Source organism: Gavia stellata, chromosome 2 (assembly GCF_030936135.1).
Source record: "Gavia stellata isolate bGavSte3 chromosome 2, bGavSte3.hap2, whole genome shotgun sequence".
Taxonomy (NCBI): Eukaryota; Metazoa; Chordata; class Aves; order Gaviiformes; family Gaviidae; genus Gavia; species Gavia stellata.
The window spans coordinates 29,002,978-29,027,907 of NC_082595.1; the positions used below are offsets into that span (position 1 = coordinate 29,002,978).

At 40.2% G+C, this 24,930-nt stretch overlaps 1 protein-coding gene across 1 annotated transcript in view; it reads left to right on the plus strand.

The window, feature by feature from the left end:
* The window catches only part of NID1 (nidogen 1), a 49,808-nt gene extending 28,806 nt beyond the window's left edge, over window positions 1-21,002 (plus strand). The window contains exons 13-20 of the mRNA XM_009811168.2: window positions 2,841-3,065; window positions 3,717-3,889; window positions 5,908-6,034; window positions 11,003-11,174; window positions 14,597-14,754; window positions 16,204-16,327; window positions 17,515-17,627; window positions 19,123-21,002. Of these exons, the coding sequence (XP_009809470.2) occupies window positions 2,841-3,065; window positions 3,717-3,889; window positions 5,908-6,034; window positions 11,003-11,174; window positions 14,597-14,754; window positions 16,204-16,327; window positions 17,515-17,627; window positions 19,123-19,244 (1,214 nt within the window). The 3' untranslated portion in view covers window positions 19,245-21,002. The remainder of the gene's footprint in view (window positions 1-2,840; window positions 3,066-3,716; window positions 3,890-5,907; window positions 6,035-11,002; window positions 11,175-14,596; window positions 14,755-16,203; window positions 16,328-17,514; window positions 17,628-19,122) is intronic.
* Window positions 21,003-24,930: the final 3,928 nt, after the last annotated feature.

The window sequence follows — 24,930 nt, forward strand, 5'->3', positions numbered from 1 at the left end:
GGCTGCAGCTGGAGGGGGTAAAACAGTCACACTGCGTAGTGCCTATTGCTGCAGGAAAGGTGCTCTTTTAGAAAGTAGGAAATCTTGTAAAAGGCAGTTGTCTGGTAAAGGAAATGTACATCCTCTCACTGCTGATCTCTTTGGTAAAAGGTGTTTAAACAGGACCAACTTCTGAATGTGTTTTAATTGAAGATTAGCAAAGATGTCTACCTGCCAGCAGTAAGAGTTAGTGAGCTGTAACATGGAGCATAATAATCCTGTCCATGACTCAGAGATAAGGAAAGAAAAAATACAGTATGGATCCGAAGTGCCTGGTCCTAAGTAGTTTAGGGGCTTGTTTTAGTTTATAAATTTTAATATTGGCTAAATTCATGTCAGTTGAAATAAGTTTAATGTTGAAAGGTAGGTTAAAATGATTGGGTCAGCACAGATGAACATGGTAACACTGGTTGTATTTATTTTCAGAATGTTTCTTTAGCATAGGTTATTTATCATACCTGATACTGTTAAAAATCTTTATCATAAATATAAGAGACTTCCAGGAGTACAGAAGCAGTAAAATACATAGTTATTCCTAAAAGTGAGTGGCAATAAGGTATTTGACATCTTTTTATGCAACTGAAAAATCGGTGTTGGTGGGATGTTTTTAGAAGGAACAAAACATATTCTTTGCCTTCTAGAAACTGAGTACTAATTTTGAAAATTTCTTTGACTAGTTTCTTAACTTTAGTGGGACTAATTGCATAAGCAGGCCATTTGTGAGATTGGTCTTGATCATTGCAATATAAGTACTCTTCAAAAATTTAATTGGTATTCCTGTATAAAATCTGCAGATATGTGTGAACATTGTCTTGAAATAGAACAGACATAGATATTTCAAGTTACCAATAATACAAATGTATTTTATGTATAACAGCTGGGTCCTATCTGGGAGTGTATACACACTTCTTTGTATAATTCATATTTGCTAGCTCATTTGCATAAAATTGATCTGGTCTATTGATTAAAAAATTGTAAGCAAGCTGTTGGATATTCTCTAATTCTGGGAGTTTCAGATGGGAAGGAAAAACAACCAGCTTCTACATTTGTTTTTCTGTCCCACTGAGGAAAAGCTAATAGTGTGTCTCAAAGATAACATGAATGCAATGAAGGTTTTGTTCTGCAATGAACAAAAGCAGGGTGGGTTAGTTTACCAATACTCTGTATTCCCCCTGCTTTCTCTCAGGAGCGGTGCGCATAATTAGAGCTTTAAAAAGAAGAAAAACTATCTGGTTACTGGAATCAACATTTTTTACCTGCATAGTGCATTGAATACATACAAACAAAATTTGAGATAAATAATGGAGGCTTTTCTTCAGGGTCTGGTTTTGTAGGTTGAGTCAAGGCTTTCCACCACCCACATTAAAGCTGATGCCAAAAATTTCAGTTGTTTAGAGTGAGCTGTTCTCCAGACATTTATATTTCTCTACTTTAATTGTGTCCAGGTGCATGAAACTTGTCCAAAGCTTTTGCTTGCATAACTAGATTAAATAATAATAAAAAATACCCTTCTTTTTTGTATTTGTGTGATTTACACCGCAGTAGTCTGTGGGCACATGGGATTAGTTTTTTGCTCAGCTGGGCTGGGTCTAGTCTGTGCCACATATAGCTAATGCTGTCCACCAGGCAATGTAAAAACAAGGAAGGAATAAATGGAAGTGTAATGTTCAAGCCTCTTCAGCAGGCAGTTTGTGGTATTTCCAACTGTCTGTAGAAATCATTGACAGGAAAAAGATACTCCCCCATAATTAGAGCTCTTTCTCTCTCAATGCACAGAACCCTTCAGGGGTCTCGAGTGTAAGGTAAAACTAAGCCAGATTTCTTTGTCTAGAGAAGGAAGAAGATTATTTTTATTGTATTCTTTTAATTTCATTATGTTGTTTGGCATCTAGAAGGATATATTGATCCAGATGACATTCCCTATTGCATGACAGATAATACTGTAAGAAGGTGTATTTTTTTTAGTCCAGACTGTTTTGTAAAATTGAAACCAAAAGAACTAAATCCCTGAATCTTCTGATAATCTGGAAAGTTAGTCTTTCCTCTGTAATCTCTACAGTAATACATACGCATGTGGTGTAGCCATTGTGCATCATATGTTTCTCTGCGTACATAGTAGTATTCCTGTTTTCTGTATAGCCTTACTTACACGCTTTACCAGGGACTGGAAAATCTGTCCCTGCAATTACTTTCTTAGGTCCAGAAGTATAAAATGGATGCTCAAACTTGATAACTGAACTCAAAAACCTAATATACATCAAAGCAATGAGTTATTTCTTTTCCTAGGTTCTGTAGAGAACTCGGCATCTGCCTCATGTTGTGGTTTTCTCTTGTGGCTCCGAAGAGAAACTCGACTTTTAGCATTACAAAAAACCTTTATCCACTGTATGGCTTGACTAATTAGTCACATTTTGAGGCCCATGGATAATTGCCAAATGACTAGACATTGAAAGGCAGACAGAATGTTCTTGCTAGTGTGCCTCAAGGAGAAAGACAGTGTTTTCCAGCTTCTGTTTATGACCCTTCAATGTAGGAAGCTGCAGGGGGGCTGCTTGTTCTGTTTTAAACTAAACAGTGAAAGATAAAATGATGTAAGTTTAAGGCATATGTGTCACATTTACATAGGGCAGACTGTTCCAGAAGGTGCACTGAAGGCATATGCGTTCAAGGTTTGTAGCAGCGCCATGCTCCTCCAGCAGTAAGAATACTTGCATTATAAGTGGTCAGCATACATTAACTGTTAATGGAATATAGTTATTAGTTAAAACAGAAATACTCACTGGTCTGTATTTTTTTTTCAGAAGTGGAAAAGACCAAATGCCAGCATGAACGAGAAGTAGCTCTTGGAAGTGGAGGTACTTTCTTCCCAAGGGAGATAAGAGTCAGTCACTTCATTCCCCAATGTGATGAGCATGGGAATTACCTACCCACTCAGTGCCATTCTAGCAGTGGATATTGCTGGTGTGTGGATAGGGATGGAAATGAGATTGATGGCACCAGAAGCGGCCCAGGAGTTCGACCACCATGTAAGTGCCTGAAGCACTTGTTTCTTGTGGGTCTCTCTCCACCCAAGTGCCCTGTCTCCCAAATGTGGGGCTTAGTCATGGCCCTGAGATAGGGCACTGACTTGGAGCAATGCAGATCTTTGCTGTCCCAGTAACAATATACCTCGTGCTGCAGCCCTTTGCTAACTCCAGCATACACTTTTCCTTCAGCCAGGGCATCTAGACAACTGTGGTGAGCCTCTGAATAAGAAAATGGGTTTTCCAACTTCTTCCCTGCCTTGAAACTGTGAGGGGCCCCTATAGTTGCTGCACTCTGGGAGTGGTGGCAAATCTGAATGTGGGGTAATGAACTTGCCTCAGGAAATGAAGGATGCTCCTTCCTACATCTTCCTCACTTCAGCTGCAAAATAAGATAGTCTTTTCTAAACATTTTACAGAAAGGGCAATTACAGAGCTGAAAATGAAAAGACCTATTGTGTCAATTGCTCCTTCTCTGGCAGCCAAGGGGAAAAATTCAGAAGCTTTTTGCATCTGATTATAGTTATTAGTGTCTGCTTATAGGGCTTTTTCCTTCTAAGTCTGACCGTAATATTGTCTCTGCAAATAACAAGGAGCCTTGTTATGCTGTACAAGCTAATTTTTTCCCCATCTGTTTCCTTCTTTATTAACAAGGTTTGAGCACAGCTGCTCCTCCTGTTGTTATTGGGCCCTCTGTTCGACCAGATACAGTACCTCTGCCACCAGGAACACACTTGCTCTTTGCCCAAAGTGGTAAAATTGAACATGTTCCACTAGAGGGAAACAATATGAAGAAAAATGGTGCAAAAGCACTCTTGCATGTTCCCGTAAGTAACCTACTATACTAAGTCCATGTGTTTTAGACGACTTGCGACAAAGATGAAAGTGAGAGTGTTTTTCTATGTCCTTTGATAATTTAAGTTCCAAACTCAATTTTCACTCTTGATTAAAATTTCAGTATCCCATCACTTTGTTACTGAAAATTCCTGACCTGACTAGTCACAAAGCCTAAAACTGAGCTATAGAAAAAGTGATTTGCCTTTAAAGAATAGCTCATAAGACAAAAGTCTAGTATTTGTGATCTCACGTGCTCCAACAGCTCATCATATAAACACTCCTACACTCACACTTCCATTGGCTTTCTGACTCTGGTGTAAAAGTCTAGGAGACCTACAAAAGCAGTATGTGGAGAGGTCCTTTTTTTTTTTCTCTCTTACTCTCCCAAAAGTATTTTCCAAAGTCTTAATCTCTTCTTGTTTTCAGTCAATTCTCTGCACTTCTTGGCTACAGATATAGATATAGATTTTTTTTTTTTTTTCTTCTTCTCCATGTGCAGGCTCAGTGGGTGGTAAATCTTTTTCCCATACTTCTTACTACTGTCTTGAGAATCTTTTTTCCTTGAAAATTAATCCCTGATGCTGAGAACCTATCTTTTCCATCACCTGTGACACATACCAACTCTTCTCACTTCCAGTTTCATTGCATTCGTTTGTTGTGCCCGAAGCCTGGGATTTGTTTTCATTCCAGTGTTACTGTATTTATAATAGATAGCAATACCAGGTAGCATGCTGGCCTCCTTTTTTACATTACTGTGAACATTTAGGAGACCAAATACTGACTAAATTACACAGATTCCGTTCAGTAAGTAGTACCACAAACTGTGCTGTGAAGTAAGGGCAAAAATCAAGCTTTTCTCTCTTGTCTAAAGTGCTGCTGCAATAACGTAAAGATGAAGTAAAATACTGTGTGCAAAATAAGGTAGTTAGGCTGATAAAGAGACATGATTCTGAATCCTTGTCAGTTAGTCTCATTATTTCCTTGATCTAGCTTAAATTAAATAATTGGAAGCTCTTTCCTGAAGATACTTCTAAAAGATAAGATGCAACTCTTCGTTAAAACTTTCAATTAAAATGAAACTTTCAGTCTCTGCTAACAGTGTTGTCTCTGCTTGTCGTCTCAGGGTTGTGTATTTGTGAAGTGACAATGTTTAGCAGTGTAGAGGTGTTCAGATTGTTTTGTAACCTACAGTATTAATGTATGCTGATGAATAAGTGCATCTGTTTTAATGCATGGGTTTGGACCATCTTTCTAAGAAGCTGCAAGTTACAAAAGCAGCGAAGATGATAGACCTGGGAATCCATGTGAAATTATTGTTTTACCCTGAAAGTCTCTTTCATTTGCCTGGAGGAAGGAGTTTCAACTCTAAACTCAAACTGTAGTGCTGCCTTCTCCTGCCTGGGAAATTGCATATATATATGTTCCTTGTTCCTGAGCATATTCTTTCCAGCAGAATGATTTATGGAGTATTTGTTTAAGCTATTTTTTTATTTTACAAACTTACTTTGCTAGAACTTTTTTGAGTCAAATGATGCTACGTAGGTAGCACTGCTGAAATGCAGCTATCATGCATGGGTTGATGAATATACAGAACATGAGTCAGATTTGATAGAAGTCATTATTCCTCCTTGAAGGGAAAGAAGGAGAGAGAAAAAAGCAGTTGAGGAATAACACAGTAAAATAACAACATGTACTTTCTTTAAATGGATATTCAGGTGAAGTTGTAGAAGTGAGACCAACTGTTCAGTACTAATATCTACAATGCTTCTTTGAAATAAGATAATTGTAAATGGTGTCTGCTGGTTAAAAGGGACTTATGATTGAAAGTATTTTTCTAAGCTACTCTGCAATGACTGCCACCCTATCATTTTCTCTGCCTATCCTCCCCATCTCCCACCTTCCCTCAAGAATTTTTTTTCAGGCTTGAGACTTGGATCCATAAGCTAGTGCTGCTGGCAAATAATTGTTGTTTAGCATAAGCTGATGTAATTTGCTTGTTGACCAACAGGACAAAGTTGTTATTGGAGTTGCTTACGATTGCACAGACAAGATGGTTTATTGGACAGACATCAGCGGCCCTTCGATCAGCAGAGCTAGCCTGCATGGTGGGGAGCCAACAACCATCATCAAAACAGGTAAGAGCCCAAAATTCTTCCTCTTGCTACTCCCTAGGAATGGCATTAGAGACTTGAATTTAGTAATACATACTTCCCAGGTGTTGCCTGAGCTGTAGCATTACACGTTGGTGTTATTTGGATAAACAATAACCAAAAAGTCTGGATAACATAAAATGAAAAAAGATCTGTTCCCTATGCAATAGCCCTTCACTGCCTTTCCACTGCTGAGATAGGCAAGAAGTTGGTTCTCTTCTAAATAAGCAGCATGTCAGTGAGATATTTCTCTGAGATAGGCAAGAAGTCGGTTCTCTTCTAAATAAGCAGCATGTCAGTGAGATATTTCTGTCCTTGCAGTTGCAGGATACTGTATCTATCTAACCATTGAGTGTCTTGTGAACATCACTGGGGACATTTTAAATGAAGGCTGAGGGATTTAAAAGATGAATCAAGCTGCTGTGGTGGTTTTAAAGTGTATCTCAAGGCACTAATGGGTGCAGGGTTCAGAGCCTCACAATCTGAGCTTTGGACAGTGTCTCAGCTCCTCACACAAATGTTCAGAGGGTTTCTGTACCCAAATACAATCCTGTCCTGTGCTTATATTCTTGCTGTTCTTAACAAAGCAAAAAAACCCCAAACCCTCCGTTGGATGCTTTGACACTTCTGGGGAGGAATCTTGAGGTAGGCTTGAGGCCTTTACTGCTCTCTACCTGTGGTGGCAACCTTAGGGCTGCCATTATAGTGGGGTAGCACAGCTAGTACTCTCAGGGCAAATGCCCAGGTCATGAAATCCCAAAATTTTAAAGTGCACTCAAGACCTCGCTTTCCTGTGTTGAGGATTGTCTGTGCTGTGTTATGCCCAGCCTGGTAGCCTTTGGGTAGCCCACCTCTTTTATAGTCATGTCTTGTCAACCATACTGATCAGAAAGGGTGGTCCAGCATCCTTCCTGAAGAGGTCCTGTGTCTCTGGCCATGAGGAGTGGAACACATAAGTAGGCTAAGCTCAGACTACTGTAGATAGATATTATTCACGCTTACAATGATGCAATGGCTACAAGATGTAAATATGTGACGAAGAAAGGTTACCATTAAAACCTACGTCATGTGCTGGGGCAGACCCATAGTTGTTCAATGTATTTATGATCTGAAAAGGGGATGATGGGTATTGAACACAATCACAACTCAAGCTGACTAAGGAGTTGCATTTATGTGTCCACACGAAATATCATCTTTGTATGTCACTCTTTGATTTTTGTTTTGGCAAGCAAGGTAGGTAATCCGCTGGCTAGCTGAGATTTGGTTATGTATAGTGCTTTTCTGTCCTGTTCTCTGCCTCTCAGCTGTCTGCTGAGGAAGGACTGGTGAGCAGGGAGGTTGAAGAGGAGAACCCCTGCTCTCTGTTCCTGGCCTTGGGGATCAAACAGCTGAGAGATGGTTAGAAACTGTTTCAGCTGTGACTTTCACCCAAGTTGTAAAATAAAAGTGAGTAAAGCCACCTTGTTCGGTTCTTGCCCTTGGAGTTGCTCAAGGATTCGAGAATTGGACTAGATGGTATTGTGGGGTTAGTGCTTTTACAGTTTATGCCCTGTTCTTATACTCTTTCCCCCAAGCCTCTGCTGCTTACTGCAGTCCATGTTTATTTTCATTAGAAGGGTAAGTGTAAGTCCATGCATCTTAAGTATGAAAACCTTTTTTAAATGGAAAGGATTAAGGGGAAGGACAGGTTTGGAGAACAAAGTGAAGGGGGGGGGGGCATTAAAAAACAACAAAAGTAACTGGAGGCACTTTTTGAATACTAAGTTTCCCAGGATCCTAGAACACCTGTGAAGTCAAGATACTGGAGGAAGTTGCCCTTGCTTTGGATCCTTTGCAGCTCTTGTCACAAAAATTTCGGAAATTGTTGTAGCAAAACAATCAAGCAGTTTTAAAACCCTACTATGAATTTGCTTTAGTTTTCTTTGGATGTGTTAAGTATCTCTACCTGGAGTTTGTTCTTCAGAATAGCCAGTTTGCTGGGAGCCCATTCAGGCTCTTAAGAGCAGTGGAGAGATGGGAGCAGCTTGGATCCTACCGTTGTCCTGGGAAGGGAAAAGGGAGAGCTTAAGGCCATCCCTAACCACTACAGCAACTATGGAGCTTGATTTTTCTGTACAACTTGATGGCTGAGATATTTGTAAGACTTCTTTTTCGTTCCAATGCATTTAATCTAAAAGGGACTCTAACCTGTGGTGCAAGCATGTGCCTATACAACTACAAATTCTATGGGGAAAGGATTTCCAATTTTGACTATTAAAGAGTTTTCTTAGATTTTGCACTTCAAAAAGTGAGGGAAATTATTATTGCTAAAAATTTTAGATGGATACGAATTAGTCTGTCTGAGAGCGTGTGTGCATGCATTAAAAATCTTGCAGTGTATAAAATATTTTAGAAATATTTGTGAAGGCTTTCAACTAAATTTGATTATTTTAGGTAATTCAAGATGATTCAATGCCACATGGAAACCTCATGGTTTTTGTCTGCTACAAAAGAAGTTGCATGTATAAAGACATCTCATGATTTCTGTTGTCCTGTTGTTTGCATAGGAAGTGAATGCCATTCCTGAATAGATGTTGAGCAATGTTGCACTTTACTTTCTGTATGTTAACTGGCTTTTCAATAAGGAGTCAGAACAAAATAAGGTTGAATAGTCAGTATTTAAATGGATGTCTTCTGTGCTGGCCAAAACTGAAACTTTAAAATTTCAGGAAATAGGAAAATGTCTCCCTCTCAGAAGACTCATGAGAATACTTTGTTTTGTTTTGATCTTTGCCTTTTTCCTCCTTTGAGCTGCAGCTGCTTTTTTCAGTTCACATGTATTTTTGTGGAATGCACTTTTTTTTTTTGTTTGTTAAAGCTCTTGTCATCCAAGTTGGGTTGGTTTGCAGAAACATGTTTTATTGTGGAGCCCCGTCCAGTTCTCATCTATCCCTGCAGCTGTATAGCCTGTGGAGGCTTTCTGAGCTTTGCAGCTGTGGAGGCAGGTCGGGAAGGAGAGCTTTCCTCTTTGTTGTGGGTACTTAAGTCATATCAGCCATACATGTTTGTACAAGCCTGTCCCCAGGGACAGAGCCTGTGACTGTATCAGGCCTGATGACAATATAGCAGGAATGCATTTGTGCCGCTGGGAAGACTGGTGATACATGAAGCCTACGTATTCCCTTACCCCTCCATGGGGGATAGTTTTTTCTGGCTCATTGTCAACCAGACAAGAGATTTACTTTAGACTTCTTTAAATCTCCTGGCATATAGCTGAAGCAAGGAAACTGGTCAGGGAACAGGGGTTCCTGGGAATCAGTGGCAGCAGGTATTTTGCCTGCTACCTTCTTTTCTTTCCTAAAAGAGGCTGGGAGCTCCTCCACCACCATTTAGTCAGTGACCTTCTGATTCCAGAGACTGGGGATTGTTGCCACCATCACCTCAAAATGAGGCCACTCTCAGCAGCCTCTGCTGTTAGCAAGAAAAGAAGTAGGAACATTTGAGGGTCTGAAGTATATGTGAGGCGGTTTCTTGCAGATGACAGGTTTAGCTCCACAGAGCCACTTGGAGAAACACAACTAGTAATGTGAAATTAGTGTAAATAAATTAAAGTATGCCCAAGTGCCGTTGGGAGGAGTGAGGCGATAACTGATTCACATTTACTTTCTTGACGCCCCCCTGTGTATGAGCTGTGAGTCAGAAGGAGTGAGATACATCTTATTTGTTCTTTTCTCCTCTTCAGAAACGAACATACATCTAAAATGTCATGGGTCCAGGTTAAGTGCGGTAAGTGTAATCCACTCATGTGAGAGAGCAGAGGCTGTTTAGGCTATTGTGCAACTATTATTCATAGCAAATTCACAGTAGCAAATTTTAGACAGCTCTATCCAGTGTTCTGGACCAAATGCCTTTTCTCCAGAAAGGTTGTTTGTGTCACATATTGTTTGTTTAATGGCTGTCAGTAAATAAACTTGAGAATTAATAGAAGGCTTAATGGGCCACATTCCATCATTCTTGGACATTCACATAATGTGTGGGTCTGCATTTGAAGGGTATTTTTTTTCGGCAGCTGGTTGATATGAAGGGTCATTTCATCTCTTTTTGGGAGTGACCACATACAATTCTTTCTGTTTCTTTTGGAACTGAAGTTGGACTAAAATTGATTTGTACCCATCTTTGGCTTCATTACATCCCACACAGCCTGCCTGCTCTTTTTCAATGGATGTATGAGCCTTGAAAAGTATAGAGCAGTTTTTCATAGTTGGCTGAATTAAACCTTGGAGTGCTATATATTTATTCTGCATCCTTCATCTGAGTTAGAAATTACTAATGCTAAAGCAGTAAGGTCATTATCTGCTATTTCCTGTTGCTTTTGGAACAACTAACTGTCCAAGAACAACTGTGTACATACAGTACTAAAACATGTTCCAAAAAGGATTGCTCTGCAAAAACAAAGAACTGGATCTAAATTCAGTTAGCTAATATCATTATCTCTAGTGCTTTGGAGCTTGATTATCTTTAAGTAATGCATTGGTTAAACTTAGCATAAGTCCGGTTTTCAGAGGGGTGCCACATATGCCAGTACCAAGAAGGGGAAATATTAAGGATTACAAAATCCATTCTAGATCCTGGCCTGCTAAGGAGGGTAGAATAAGATTCCAGTAACCTCTACTGCTTATTTCTCTGCTATCAACTCTTTTTCTGTGTCCACCTCCCCAAGGAAAGCTTACATGCATGATGAGTTGGTTCCTCATAGAATTTGTCATTCTATACATTTATGAAAATTCTGTGTATTTAAACTTCATAAAGCAAAATGCGCGTTCCTTTTCCAACTGCAATGAAGTAGCTTTTGTTGGACCACAGCCAGAAAACTGAAGAAAACTTATCTCAGTTAAGAGTTATGCTTATGAGACTGACATTGTGCATTGGGAATAAATATAATGCCTCGGCATGTTTTTCTCTGTTATCCTGCAGACTTGGGAAGCCCTGAAGGGATAGCTGTAGATCATCTAGGTCGCAACATCTTCTGGACTGACTCTCAACTGGATAGAATAGAAGTGGCTAGGCTGGATGGGCGCCAGCGTCGCATCCTTTTTGACACTGGCCTGGTGAATCCCAGAGCAATTGTTGTGGATCCTATGAGAGGGTATGGATATGTTGTCAAGAGATATGTGCAAAGCTTGATTTTATTTATTTATTTATTTAACATGAGCATATACTGAGTCCATGTTTTTAGGCTGCCTATAGACAATAATAGGACTAACTTTTTGTAAAACAACTAGCAAAAAGAAATGCAACAATCTATTTGTGTCCTGTGTCTGAGTGGTACACCGGAAATAAAACTTCTAGGTAATACTGTGATGTTTTGTTGAGAGGTTTGTCAAATACTTATTTGTACCTTACTTTCAGTACATTGTTTGCAGGATGGCAAGTGTTGCCCTTACCTAAATTTTTTTTTTTTTCAAGATTATTGGTTTAAAATACTAGATTAAGCAATCTTGTATTTTCATTTCCATCATGACCGCCCTTCTTCCTGTACAGTGTTCCTTCTTTGAAAACTCCCGTGGTGTCTCTTCTGTCGTCATTTTCACTTCTCTCATCCAGTTGCCTGAAAAGGTCCTATTAGTCTTCTATTTGAAGATGCAGATAATTACATACTTTAAAAATTGAGCCTGTAAGCTGCAGTCACAGACATAGCCAAGCGGAGTGTCAGCAGGAAAGTGTAAATGTTGTCACATTATGGCTCCAGCCTGCAAAAATGGAAGTATATACATACTTTTATGTAGTCTTTGATCTGTTGATATTTTTTCCTCTCTGAATATTGGAAGAAATACAGGGAAAATTAAAACCACTACAGAGTCCATGGTAGTACTGCCTGTCTGTTCATTAATGTCTGAACTTGCCTGCTGTTGTCCTGGCACAACTTTCTGTAGCGTGGCCACTGCTGAGAAGAGCCATTTCAGTCAAAATACTCAGAAGCACAGAAGCAAAGAGGCTTTCTTTTCAGTCTTGAGTTGCTGGGAATCTCTGCTAAATGTTTGCTTAATTGATATAATAGGCATTTGGAATGCTCTTAGGTGAGAATTCGTTTATGAAGAGAAGTACTATATTGCTCAGGGAGAGTTTCTTGGAAGATGCATCCTCATTCCAGATATTTGCAAACAAGGTTTGCAGTGAGAAAAGAATGCATGTGATCCATGAAAATTTGAGTGATACAAAATTAAATGAAAAAGTAATGGTATTGACTTCTCTCATGCCTTTAACATAATAAACTTTTATGTAATAGTCACATAACAGTGGGGTGAAAACATCTGTGGATGTATATCAAGTGACAGCATAATAAGGAAAAAAGAATGCACTTCGTAGTGTGAGAGAAGGGGAGAAACACAAGTGTAATCAGACTGAGAAGAGACCTCTGTTCCATGCAGACCCCACTGGCGGAGTAGGGCTCTAGGTTCAGGTCAAGCGGCATGGACTTCTGTCTCCTAGTAGATTTTGTGTGTGTTAAGGAGTAAACAATAAAGGTGCTTGCATTGAGGGGACATGCAAGTACTCAGCCACAGAAAGTGCATCTGAGGAAAAAAAACACCACTAACAAATGGCCATTAATAACACAACATCAGTGAGTTAATGGCCATCTCTGGGGTTTTAACTCCTGACCATAAACTACTCTGATTCCATTTTATGTTGCTTACTTGGTGCACTGAAAAGAAAAATGTAGTTTTGAATGAATCCTACAAATGTATGCCGAATGCTCCTGCTGCTTAGCCTGAGCAGACATGATGGGAGGTGAGGAGGAGAACTGTAGACATACATTTTGAATGGTCCTCAGAACTGTTGAAATAGAGGTCATTTTGCCTGGCATCTTGCACATAACCTAAACAATGTAGAAAAAGCATTTCTTCTGTTGTGTGTGCTTGCTCTTTTTGTTTTTAATGGAAGTATAACATTTGCTACAACTTTACTATGCTTTTGTTACTGTTGCAAATGAGTGGTTTAGGCTGCTTCAAGAATCACTGTCAAGGGTATTGGCAAAAGCGATTTTAATAATCACAGTTCATAAAAATGCGACTTAACGGAATTTGATGGCAAGGTCCACTCTATTACTTACTAAAACATACAAAGGAAAATCGAATTAGAATTGAATCAGAATGATTTATACAGAGAGACCAGAGAAACAAAAAGGTTAAAGAGGACCCTCCCGTTGAGTCACGAGGTTCAGAATGGAGTCCCTTGCTTTCTAAACTTCTCAAAGAGGAGTTTAGGTGCAGCTGAATCCAGACTTAGTCTTAGGTGTGGTCAATGGTTCATGTCTAAAGGAAAGGAGAGGGTACAAGGAACAAAGAAATCCTCCTGTTGAGCCATGAGCTTCAGAGAAGACCAGCTAGGTCCACTTCTAGTCCCAAACTTGGACAATGGTTTATGTCTAGTGAAAGAAATACAAAGAGTAGGGAAGACCCTCCCGTTGAGTCACGAGGTTCAGAGCAGACCCTTTTGCTTTCTAAACTTCTCAGAGAGGCGTTTAGGTGCAGCTAGCTCCAGCCCTACTTTCAGACTTGGTCAATGGTCTATAACTAAAGGATTATATGTATTTAACAGCAATCTGGTTCATTTACAATTTAAGGTGGATCAAAAGATTTTAGCAACACTTAATCATTGATTAGTTTAAGATTTGCAAAGTGAGTTAATAGAATTTACGACAATCACAACAGTGGCTTGATTACAGATTTGAAATGATAGTACTTTACTTGCTATTGAGTACTCAAAGTGATTCACACACGCACGCACACAGACAAAAAGATATATCTATATGTACAAAGGTACCTGTTAAAAATTCCCCTTGAGCTCTGTGAAATATTCACTTCAAATGTCTCAACATTTCTCAGTGGGCGAGGGTTGAGCCTCAAGGAGGAGAGGGTTTCAGCCCAGGTCCAATCACCAGCTTTTGGCGGCGGTCATCCGAATTTCGCAAAATGGAGAGTTTGAGAACTCGGAGAGGTGTCCCACTCAGAGGGAGGTGCTGGTCACAGCCCACTGTGGTCCAGGAGAGCTCAAAGGGCCTCACTTGGGACCGCTGTTTATAGGTTCACAAGATGATTAGCTTTAGTCATTATCAAAATGATGGAATTTCAATAACAATGGTGTCGTTCTACTTGGGCTATGATGATCCAGGACTGTCGGGGATAATGGTTTATTCCATTATTCTCACTCTCATTACCCGCCTCAGCCAGGTAACAGGAGTGCTGGGTATGGTCAGTGCTGTTTCCCACCTTAGCCATGCAAGAGTTCCTGGTACAGTCAAGGGACGCTTAACTGCCCAACTCATTACACAAAGGCCAAGGCTTAGTTGGAATTCCTGAGATCATACAGCGGCCCAGGAGGGGGAGGGGGGGAAGGAGTGCACCACCACAGTTACTTCTATAGTGAAGTGCAATGTGGTCCTTCTTATTTATTCGAATGATTCAGGGTGTGTGCATGTTACTTTTGTGTCCTTAGCATGTTCTTTAATTATAACAATCTTTTGAGATCAGTCACTGTCCTAATTCTTGCCTTTTTCTTCCTCTTAAGAAACTTGTACTGGACTGACTGGAACAGAGAAGCTCCTAAAATTGAAACCTCATACATGGATGGCACAAACAGAAGAATTCTTGTTAAAGATGATCTTGGGTTACCAAACGGGCTGACATTTGATCCTTATTCCTCAATGCTGTGTTGGGTAGATGCAGGTAAAGAGGTGCTAAAATCTTTCTTCATAATAGTAGTAGAGTAAGTATGCCCAATCCTGAAATTATGCACAGCCAATTAATGTTTATAGCTCTTTAGGCTGCATCTTAGACTTCATGCCTTTCTTTTTGGCTTTAATAATTTCTCAATTTATTCATTGTTACTACCACTGTAGCATTCAAATGAGAATGTGTGCAAGCTGAAAGACTTCAATTCTGATCACAAAACTTTCTAGGAATGCAACAGGTTTATATCTGTGTGTCTTGCATGTGGCTATCTCTTTAGGTAGTGCTTAGGCCTTTGTAGAAGAAACTGTGAGTTTAAGATCAGGAAAAAACACTGATTCGTCTAATCTGGCCCTACGGAATGTCATCCTGGTGCTATTGTTCTTCTGGCCCTACAGAATATCATCCTGGTGCTATTGTTATAAGACCTGTAACCTTAGGCAAAGTCTGGCTTATATTTGACTGAAGCAAGTCTTGAAAAAGCAATTCACACTGGACTTAAAGATCAAGAGATGAGGGTTCTGCCACCGACCCATTGTTAGTTTTGTGATAGTGTCTTACCAGTAAAAAAAAAAAAAGTGTTCTTTTAATTCTCATTTGAAATTGGTTTTGTTTTTTTTTTTTTGCATCTTGCTGTCTTTCTCCCTGTAGACTCTGCCAGAGATCTCCTCCAGTGGAGGTGCTTTTACACTTCAAGTCACCTTTCAAGTTTTTGATAAACTAAAAAGATCAAGCTCTCTTTTTCACTGTAAGACACTTTCTGCAACCTTCAAATATATCTCCTTGTGCTATCTTTCTTTTCTTTTTCTCTCTTCCTCTCTTGTTCTCGCATTTGTCTCTTTTCCTTTTTCCCTAATTTTGAAACCCACTACTTAAGAGAAACCTACAGGTGTTTACATTCACTAGCAGTGTTCCCAACTTGTGTAGTAGCTTTACAGCTAGACCATTTTACACCCTATTTGCATCTACAAGTTAGATGTTCTTCCTGCAGTCTTGCCTTCGTGGCCCAACCCAGCAAGCATTTTGGGAACATGCTCACCGAACTAACTTTGCAAAAATGCCTTCCAGAGAAGGTGGGACTGGTTAGTGATTGAAGTATCCCTCCAGAATGGAGGACACCTTCTGTCAGCTTCCACACCAGCCTGAGGGTGCTAGTATCTGTAGCAGAAATCTCAGCTTGTGAGTAATGGCCATCTAGATGCACTAGACATCTGTGTTCCTGTAAGTTAGGTGGTGTGCTGATTAGCATTAGCATGAAAGTACTTCTCCATCCAATCTTTGGCACATGCAGAGATGTGGCACAGGGAGGGATTTGGCTAAGCAGCACACTGAAAGACTTGCAGGAAGTTTTACTCTGTTCATACTTGCCTGCTTATGCTTGTCCTTCATCCCTCGTGAGAGCTCTCTTGCTCTGGTTCAAAGGCTTAATTGTTTCACTACACCCAGGTACCAAGAGACTGGAATGCATGAACCCTAATCAGCTTGGTCGACGAAAGATTGTTGAAGGAATTCAGTATCCTTTTAGCGTTACAAGCTATGGGAAGAATTTATACTATACAGACTGGAGAAGGTATGTTACCTGCTAAAGAAATTATGGACTGCTTCAGTCTGTTCTTCTCTCTGGTAGAAACTGAAGTATATACTGCATTTCTCATGTCTGACCTCTCACACATTCCTCTTTTTTTTTTTACTTTCTTGGCAATAGCTGAGGCAGGGCAGAGTTGATCTTTAGAGTTGACCTGTTGATGTTGCCAGTTAACTGAGTTTTCATTTTCAGCATAGTGACTTGTCCTCTAAGAAAATGCTTTTAGCACTGAACATTTTTGGGAAGGGAGTGGGAGCTAACATGTTTCCCTTATGGCTGTACTTGCTGCGTTGTAGAAGGCAGAAATTAGTCACTCGTGGCTTTCTATGTCCTATATTATTTGAATATTCAACCAGAAATAAGAAAAAAAAAAAATTTAATGTCTTGAAGATGCTTTCTTTGTTGCAAATGATCTAAGACATTGACATATGATCAAGGCTTTAGAGTTTACTATAATTTCCAGAAAAAAAAACAGTCCATGCATTTTTAAACATTTCTTTTTCCTTGACGTAAATGGCTATGTGAGCTCTGTCTGCAAACTCTTACACAAATGACTCCATCAATTGCAGCAGGAAGAGCTATTAATGTGTGTAAGGATTTCCAAGCTAGAACCTAACAACTGGGAAATGCTGTTCTAGAATAGGCTTGTATAAATGGGAAACTGTGTTACAGGTCTATCAGTTGACTGCCCTTTTACTTTTAGGAAGAAAAGATTGCTTATGACTAGCTGTATTCCTTCCGGATATCAGGCTCTATCTGAAATACAACATTGTCCATAATCATTATGCATAATAGCTGCAATGTCAGCTATACCACAGAAAATGTCAGAGGGGCAGAATATGGAGAATGTGTCAAAACTACTTACAGATGCATTCTTGTAGAGGGACATTGTCCTGTGTTGGAAGTACCTTCAAAATTAGTAAGGTGGCTCCCTGCTAAATTTCTTAGCTGCCTAGAATGAAGGTTATGACATATTTGAGTTGTCCAGGAAAGATGACGTCTTGGAGGATTTTGCTTCTGGCATCGCTTCCTAATGGTGAAAAATAAGCAACTTCAGATTTCTTCTCTTTTTTGTTTGTTTGTTTGTTTGTTTGATGGTTTGGTTTTGTTTTGTTTTCCTCTGTACTTCCACCTTCATCTCACTTCTGTATATTCTCTTCTGCATACGACAGGGATGCTGTTGTAGCAGTGGATCGCATGATTTCAATAGAAAAGGATAACTTCCAGCCTTACAAGCGCTCCCGTCTGTATGGAATCACTACGGCCTTTGCTCAGTGCCCAGGAGGTAATCCAGATGATTCTCAAGTTTTTACAGCTGTGCAACACCTTAACGTTTAAATGAACTTAGTGGCAGCTCCCATTGACAGGCTGCCAACTGATCTAGGTAGTAAGAGAAGAACTGGTTAGTGCTTAGATTTCCGTTTACTAAGAAATTCAAAGCCACCTAAATTTTTTTTCATAAAAGCAGTTGTTGTGGTTGCTATATGAAACCAGAATAGGGAGAGAAGAAGGAGCCTGTTCTATCCTTTATGAAAGGACAAGTGTATGATCAAGATGAGGATCTGACCTGGCAAAAGCTGCTATGTTGTCATCATCTAAATTGAAAGCTATATTCATGGCTAGGGCCTTATTTACTTACTTTTAAGTTTAAGCTACAGAAATATCATGGTCTTCCAGATGTCTTTAATGAGATCCAGTGTTTCTGAAAAGGGAATGTTCAGAAAACAGCAGGTAGTAGAGTGACTGGGCTGGTCTTTCTGCTCTGTTGAATGTTAAGTTTTTCAGATGCATTATTGAAAAGCCCCTTATGAAGCTTAGAAAAGAGGAAGTTGATAGCCTTGAAATAACGATTTGTTCTTTGGGAAGCAATATCACTGTTCAGTTATGTTGTTGTTAGCAAATCACAGTTAGGAGAAGAGTTCATTTCTTTGTTATTACAACGTGGCTGTAATAATAGGAGTTGAGGTGTTTTTACTTTAGGCCTAAAAAACCCCTAAGATAGTTTTTCTTCAAATTATTCAATATACATAGTAAAAACCATAATTTAATTTAGTCAAAAGCTCAGTTCAGAGCTTAAAAATGCATTTAAATGTCATAATGAAGAAATCAGTTACGTTGTGGTTACTAGTTAATTCCCAGTTCCATTTTAGTAGGCAGCGTAAAACCAAACAACATTGTGTGCTCTGAGTAAATGCTTATGTTTATAATATTCAGAACCTTGGTATTACTTCTTTCTAGTCATATGTCTATTTCAAGTGCTTTTCTTTTTCTGGGATGAATGCCTTTGCCCTCAGATCCACTGCTTCTGGCACTGTCTTTTCTTTCATTTTAGCCTTCAACATTAACGTGCTCCTCCCCACCCACCCAATTTTTTTGTTTTCGTGGGTGATATTCAGAGATGATGTCCTGTAGCATTTTGGACTTTGTCCCCATGTGTTGCACTTTCTGTATTTCCTCACTCACTGTCTCTTCATTATAATGTCTGTGACCACTTGGCCAATTTATGAAGGGCATTGCAGGAAAAGCCTAGTTTTTTCATGTTGCCTCTCCTGCTCTGTCCTGATATCTTGATCTTTCTTTGAGATGAATATCAGAAGCTGTCACAAGGGATATGATGACTCTCATCTCCCCAAAGCATAGTTTTGTTTCGCTCTCAATCTTGATATGGCTTGTTTCTCTAGTGTAGTCGTGGAATCTGCACTTCTTTTGTATGTATGTGGATTTTATTGTGGTTTTGCTTTTGTTTTTCTTTAACATTTTACATCTCTGTTCTTTTCCAGGACATAACTACTGTACAGTGAATAATGGCGGTTGTACTCACCTCTGCTTGGCTACCCCAGGAGGCCGTTCTTGCCGCTGCCCTGACAATACAGTTGGAGTGGATTGTATAGAAAGAAACTGAGCATTAAAATAAGCTTTAGAGAAGCAGACACCTTTTTGAAATATGCTGTAAACAATTCACTCCTATCAACACAATCAGGCCCTAAAGATAAGTGCTCCATGCTACTGACAGCAAGACACAATGCGCGTATGCAGACACATACACACAGACAATGACTGTTTTGTATTAGTTAGGCAAGACAGAGCTGCCCAGGTTGGGTCCAACTGCATCTGGTTCCTTGTAATATTATCTCCTTGCTTTTAAAGGTAAATGTGGAGGCCTTTGTTGCACCTGTGCTGGGCTAGGAGAACATGTCTCTTGGCAAAATTAAAGTAACAAATACCAAACAGAGGAAAGAGGATGGCACGACTCAAATTCTGAGGCTGGGTTGTACCTCAGAGTATGCAGCAGTTATCTGCATAGTAACATGCTTAGACCATCATATATGTGGCTGGGCCGTATCTCTGGCTGAGAAGCAACCAGGGGTTCCAAGGATGAATGGATGTGAGTGGGAACACCCAGTAATACCGCAGATTCAATGCCTAACTGCATTCCTTCCTATTACTAGTCCTTCCACTTCCAAAACTTGAATCTCAACTTTTGACTTTTGTATTACAAAAATACTTTATCGATGTGCTGTGAGAATAGTTCTCACCCTAGCTCATGTGATCCTTTCCCACAGCACAGATTCTTTATAGATAATCAGCACTGCTTAATGGATGTATCTGAAGTTTTTGTTGGATTTTAAGAGATTTATTTTTCTTTTGTCTGTGGTGGATTCCTGAGTAGTTTCCTAAAATCCACTAAACAAACTTTAGATATAGATCTCAATTGCTGATAGTTCATCAAAGAATGGATGTTGATTCATTTGGAGATGTCTGGTTTTAAAGAGACACACAGTCACATCTGTTTCATGAGAGCTTTTAAAATAATATTTCTATGTTTGATTCTATAAGCCTGAAAGTGGTCTTTGAATTCTATCCTAGCAATCTTTCTTCTTTAGCAAACTATGCCATGCCTTTTCGTAGACTGTGAGGAAACCATCGCAGTTAAAAATCTGATTTCCAGGAAGGTCACCTGTGTCTTGGTGCTTAAAAGAAAAAAGACAGTGATGCCCCATTTGTGTGCCAGTGTTCAGTAACAGCAAAAAGGTGTGCTGAAAATTGAAGCAAAGTTCATGTTTTCATCAACACCAATAAGTTTGGAGCAGGGAGGGAAAATCAAAATGCATATTCTTTTGTCAAATTAGCAGTACAAATCCGGGAGTGAAGTCTGACTTCCACACTGTGTGTTGGGAAGGAAGCTTAGCCACAAGCCTACCTGCAGCAACAGAACAAAACAGGGCTTGTGAGGCTTCTGCCAGAGCACATTTCACAATGTCATGATCAGAGCAGTAAGCTAACATCCCCTTTTCCTCACTCCCTCTTCAGACACAAAAGTAACAGTTTTAAACAGAGCCAATTCTGAGTCTTAACTGTGTGACGTCCTCCTCTTTAATTGTATATTTATCGTAAAATAACAAAGCATATAAACATTTTAGAGATTTTTTTTATAACTTTTTATAACTTTTAATTCATTTTATTCGTATACTTAATCAGGTATGTCTTACTGTAAATATCAAAAATATGTTGAAATGAAGGTGCTTGATAACTCTTTCTCCAGAATTATTCACGTATCTGGTGAAATATTAAAGTTTACACTCTGTACAGGTATCTACAGTACAGTCAATAAAAATTTTTGGTTTTTATTTTCTATAAAAAAGGAAGTCATGCCTGCAGAAGGAAGTGATGTGTGGTGTCTCAAATGTCTTGTGTTGAGTTCTGGGTTTTAGCTAACTCTTATATCTAGTGGTGATACTTCTCTTCTAAGATGCAACACGATAGAGGAAAAACTGCTGTTGGGGCTTTTGTATTGTGAAACCAGTAGGATACTTTTATTCAAAACAAATATGTGAGAGTGCTTAAAGAACATTACAGCTTCCTCTGTTTTGACACAGACTTTTTACTGGTTGTTAACTCTTGTTTAACTTTGTCAAGTAAACATAGTTCAGTTATACCATACTTCTATGGTATAGAAGTATGGTATATACCAGTATATACTTCTATACCAGTATATACTTCTATACCAGACTTCTATGTTAGTGGAAATATAGGGCAAGGAGTAGATTAAATGTGGGACAGAATTGATCCCTCTGCTGAAAGATGCCCTGGTGCTGGGTTTCTAGGTGACGGGGTGCTTTGCTGCCTGGTGCCACAGCAGGCAGGCTCTGTGTGTGGCTGTGCAGGGCAAATTGCAAGCTAAAAGTGAAGTGTGGCCTGCTGGAGGTGGTGATGCTGAGGTTTAAACTCAGCAAATCCTTGTTGCTAGCTTCAGCTGTTGTAGCTCTGTGTCAGAGTGCAGCAAGGGCAAAGCTGTTCCCTCAGGAAAAGGAGGCCAGGTACTGCGCGTGGTAGCAAGGCCAGCAGAAGCAGTGGCTTCACGAGCAAGGGACCGGTCCCACCGTACCCCGGGTGAGGCAGGCAGTGCCGATGAGGGTAGGCGGGTTCAGCCCAGGGGCCAGAACACGAAGCAAATCTGTAGTGACAGGGTAGGTCCAAAGTCAAGTTTGGAAGTCAAGTTGGGGTCAGGATCAGGTCTGGACACAGTAACCAGCATCAGTGATTGCCAGGCAATTCCGTAGTAGTGAGGCAGGCCTGCAGTCAAGCTGGGAAGTTGGCCAGGATCTGGGTCAATGGGCTGCATGGCTGTGGCACAGCTCAGGCCAGGACCAAGGTTAGAGCCTCAGCTTTAAAGCAGCCTTGAAGGGAAAGAGGGTTGCCCTCACTGAGGCCTCCCAGCAGAGCTGTTTGAGGACAAGCCTCTGCTGAAGTTCCTTCAAGTTTTCTTCCTACCTTCTCTCAACTGGCTGGCCTTGAACAACTAGCTAAGCTGATAGGGGTGGGAGTGTGCTCTGGATCCTGACTCTCTGGAGCTCTTTATTCCTATATGTGTTTGCCTCCTCATTGAATCTTGCTAAATCTTTGGCTTCTAAAATGATCTGTGGTGTTGAGTTCCTTATTTTAATCACAATCTGGTAAGATTTGGCATTAGCCATTTCAGGGTGTCTGTCTTGTGCCCGTCATATTTTTTCAGTTAAATGTTCACAAGTATTTTGACTGATAAAAATGTGAATTTTCTGTTTCCTTCTTCTAACCCTGGAGAGTAAATGGCATCTTTTTATAACGCAGGCTTTTCTCATGCTGACCTGGGTCTAATTCATCTACCCAATCCTTTTCCTGACTGTTGCTTATTAATGTCTGACTGTTGTAGTCTTGCTCAGGAGCAAGTAAATTTCAGATATATTTTTACATTGTGTTTTGGGTTAAAAAGGTAATGGGAAATGGGATGTGTTTTATTTTATTATTATAATTTTTTTATTATTATAATAGGCTGGGACTGGTAATAATGTCAGCGTCTAGTGCCATGGTGCTTGAAGAAAAGATTCAGTGTAACTACAGTTCACCTTTTTTGCTACAAAAAATAGTAGATTCCCAGGTTTTCCAGGAAAGGAGAACAATTGCTTCAGTGGTTAAACTAAAGACAAAATACTACTTAAATTTATTCAGAGGTAAGTTAAATGTTTTCTTAAATGATTCCATTCAGATCTTCCAGCACACACAAAAATATTTAATGGTTAAACCATTAGTGATGTTTATCAGTGATGTAATAAGTTGCAAAAAACTGAAATCTACCGAAAGTAGGTAGTACTGGCTTCCTGATGACTTAACGGGATGGTCAGCTACCTTTCCATCTGAAAGGTGTTTGAAAACCCTGACTTTAGTCAATTTTTAACCTATAAAGAACTCTCTTCTCATGGTGAAAATCCAGTGTGGCTTTCTGAAACCCAGCATCCTGTCCAGTGTTGTTCCAAGTTGGCAAACTGCTTACTCTGCAGTTCTCCGATTGCACAGTTTTGTCACAACATATTAGATTTTTAACTTACATGCATATAATTAAGAATGACAGATGATTACTAGAGGATAATGGCCCCTCAGTGGCAGTGTCACAATGCATCAGTTTAACCTATGCTAAATGCAGACTGGTTTTTGTGTAGTATTTCATCGTGTATTGCTTGGAGACCTTGCTGGGGGGGGGGGGGGGCAAAGCAGATTGTGAAATATGTATGGCTGTAGAGACTACAGGTGTGAGAAGCCCCTGCTTGGCCTGTCTGTAAGAACTAAATGTTACCTCCAGAACCCAAGTTCCCAGCTGGGGATCTGGCAGCAGTTTGTTCATTAGGTGATTGAATCACCTCCTTTGTTTAAATTCTACTCCATTTGAAATCCGTCCGTTATCTTATAAATAAGTTTAGGACAGCATGTCAGTAAAAAAGGTGAGAGATCAGTATACTGCATCCTGCAAATGTACATATTGATGACTCTGGAGCTTTGCTTGACTAACAAAAGGCTCAGCAGCCAGTGGAATGCAGGGAGTGGGCTTCCCTGCTGCTTTGTTGCAAAGCAGATGGGGCTGCAGTAACTTAATGCTCTCCTTTTTTTTCCAGAAGGATTCTGGAGTTGATGAATGGGGACGGACTGCCAGTCCCACAAGTAGCCAGGGTGGTGCATTTCAGCCTTTGGCTTCTTTGTCTTAAGTATTCACCAGAGTCCATTCAGTTTGCGGTGGTGTTGCTCGCTCTGGGCAGGCAGTGTTTCCTACCCGATGGGATGTCGAGAACACACAGGAAGCACACAGAGGAGCTGTGTAGTGCAGGGCCTTCAACATGAGGAAAATGGCCTGCTGTACAGATGTTGGTGGGGCACGCCAAGTGGCGGCTGTGGATCTGACCCAGTAACTTGTACAGCAGCATTGGGGATGGCAGTGGAAATCTTCCCAGGAGCTGAGCGTAGGGGATATAGAGAAAGGGGAGATGTGGAAGGCAACTGAAGAGGAAGATTTTATGGCAGTGAATGTGGATGTGTGTGAAGTTTGGGAGGTGGGGCGAGCAATTAGCATGATGGGGGTTGTACTGTGCTTTTGTGGTCCTCAGTTAATTCAGCAGTACGCTGCTGGGGATAGGGTGAGGGAGACTAAGTTGCAGAGTTTCTGAGTTATAGTGGATTTTGGAAACCTTTCCAGTCTCTTCCTGTCCCACTGGAACCAGAATATCCCACTGACCACAGCACTCTCTTCAGGCACTGTGGGATAAACTGTGGGATCCCAGAACCAATTCTGTTTGAGGACAAAACCCAAGAACACGAGCTTTTGTTCTTCCCACCTCTCTTCCCTGCTTTATGCAGATAAGAAACCTAAGCAGATAAGCCAGAAGAGAGTAATAGTGCAGTCCATCCAGTTTCCTACCAGAGGGAGAGCATGCTGCTGAGCATCACTTCCCTCATTCCTGAGACAGCCCCAGATACCCTGGTGAGGCACTGCTGGCATTTCATGGCACAGTACTCCCCAAACAGTTTCTAATCCCCACCTATACTACCTCTTGCAGGACTAGATCCTCTAGTCCTGACTTGCTGTGCATGTTAATGTACGCCAAGTGTGTCACAGGGGTGTCTTTAATAATAAACAGTGACAAAGCACTAGTCTGCTAACAAGCTGCTAAACCTATCCAGCAGCTTGAATCCAAAGGTCTCTGGATGACACGTTTGTAAGCGTGAGATTTTTTTCCCCTTGCATTGTATTACAGGCTGTCTTATTGGTTATTAACCTTTGAGCA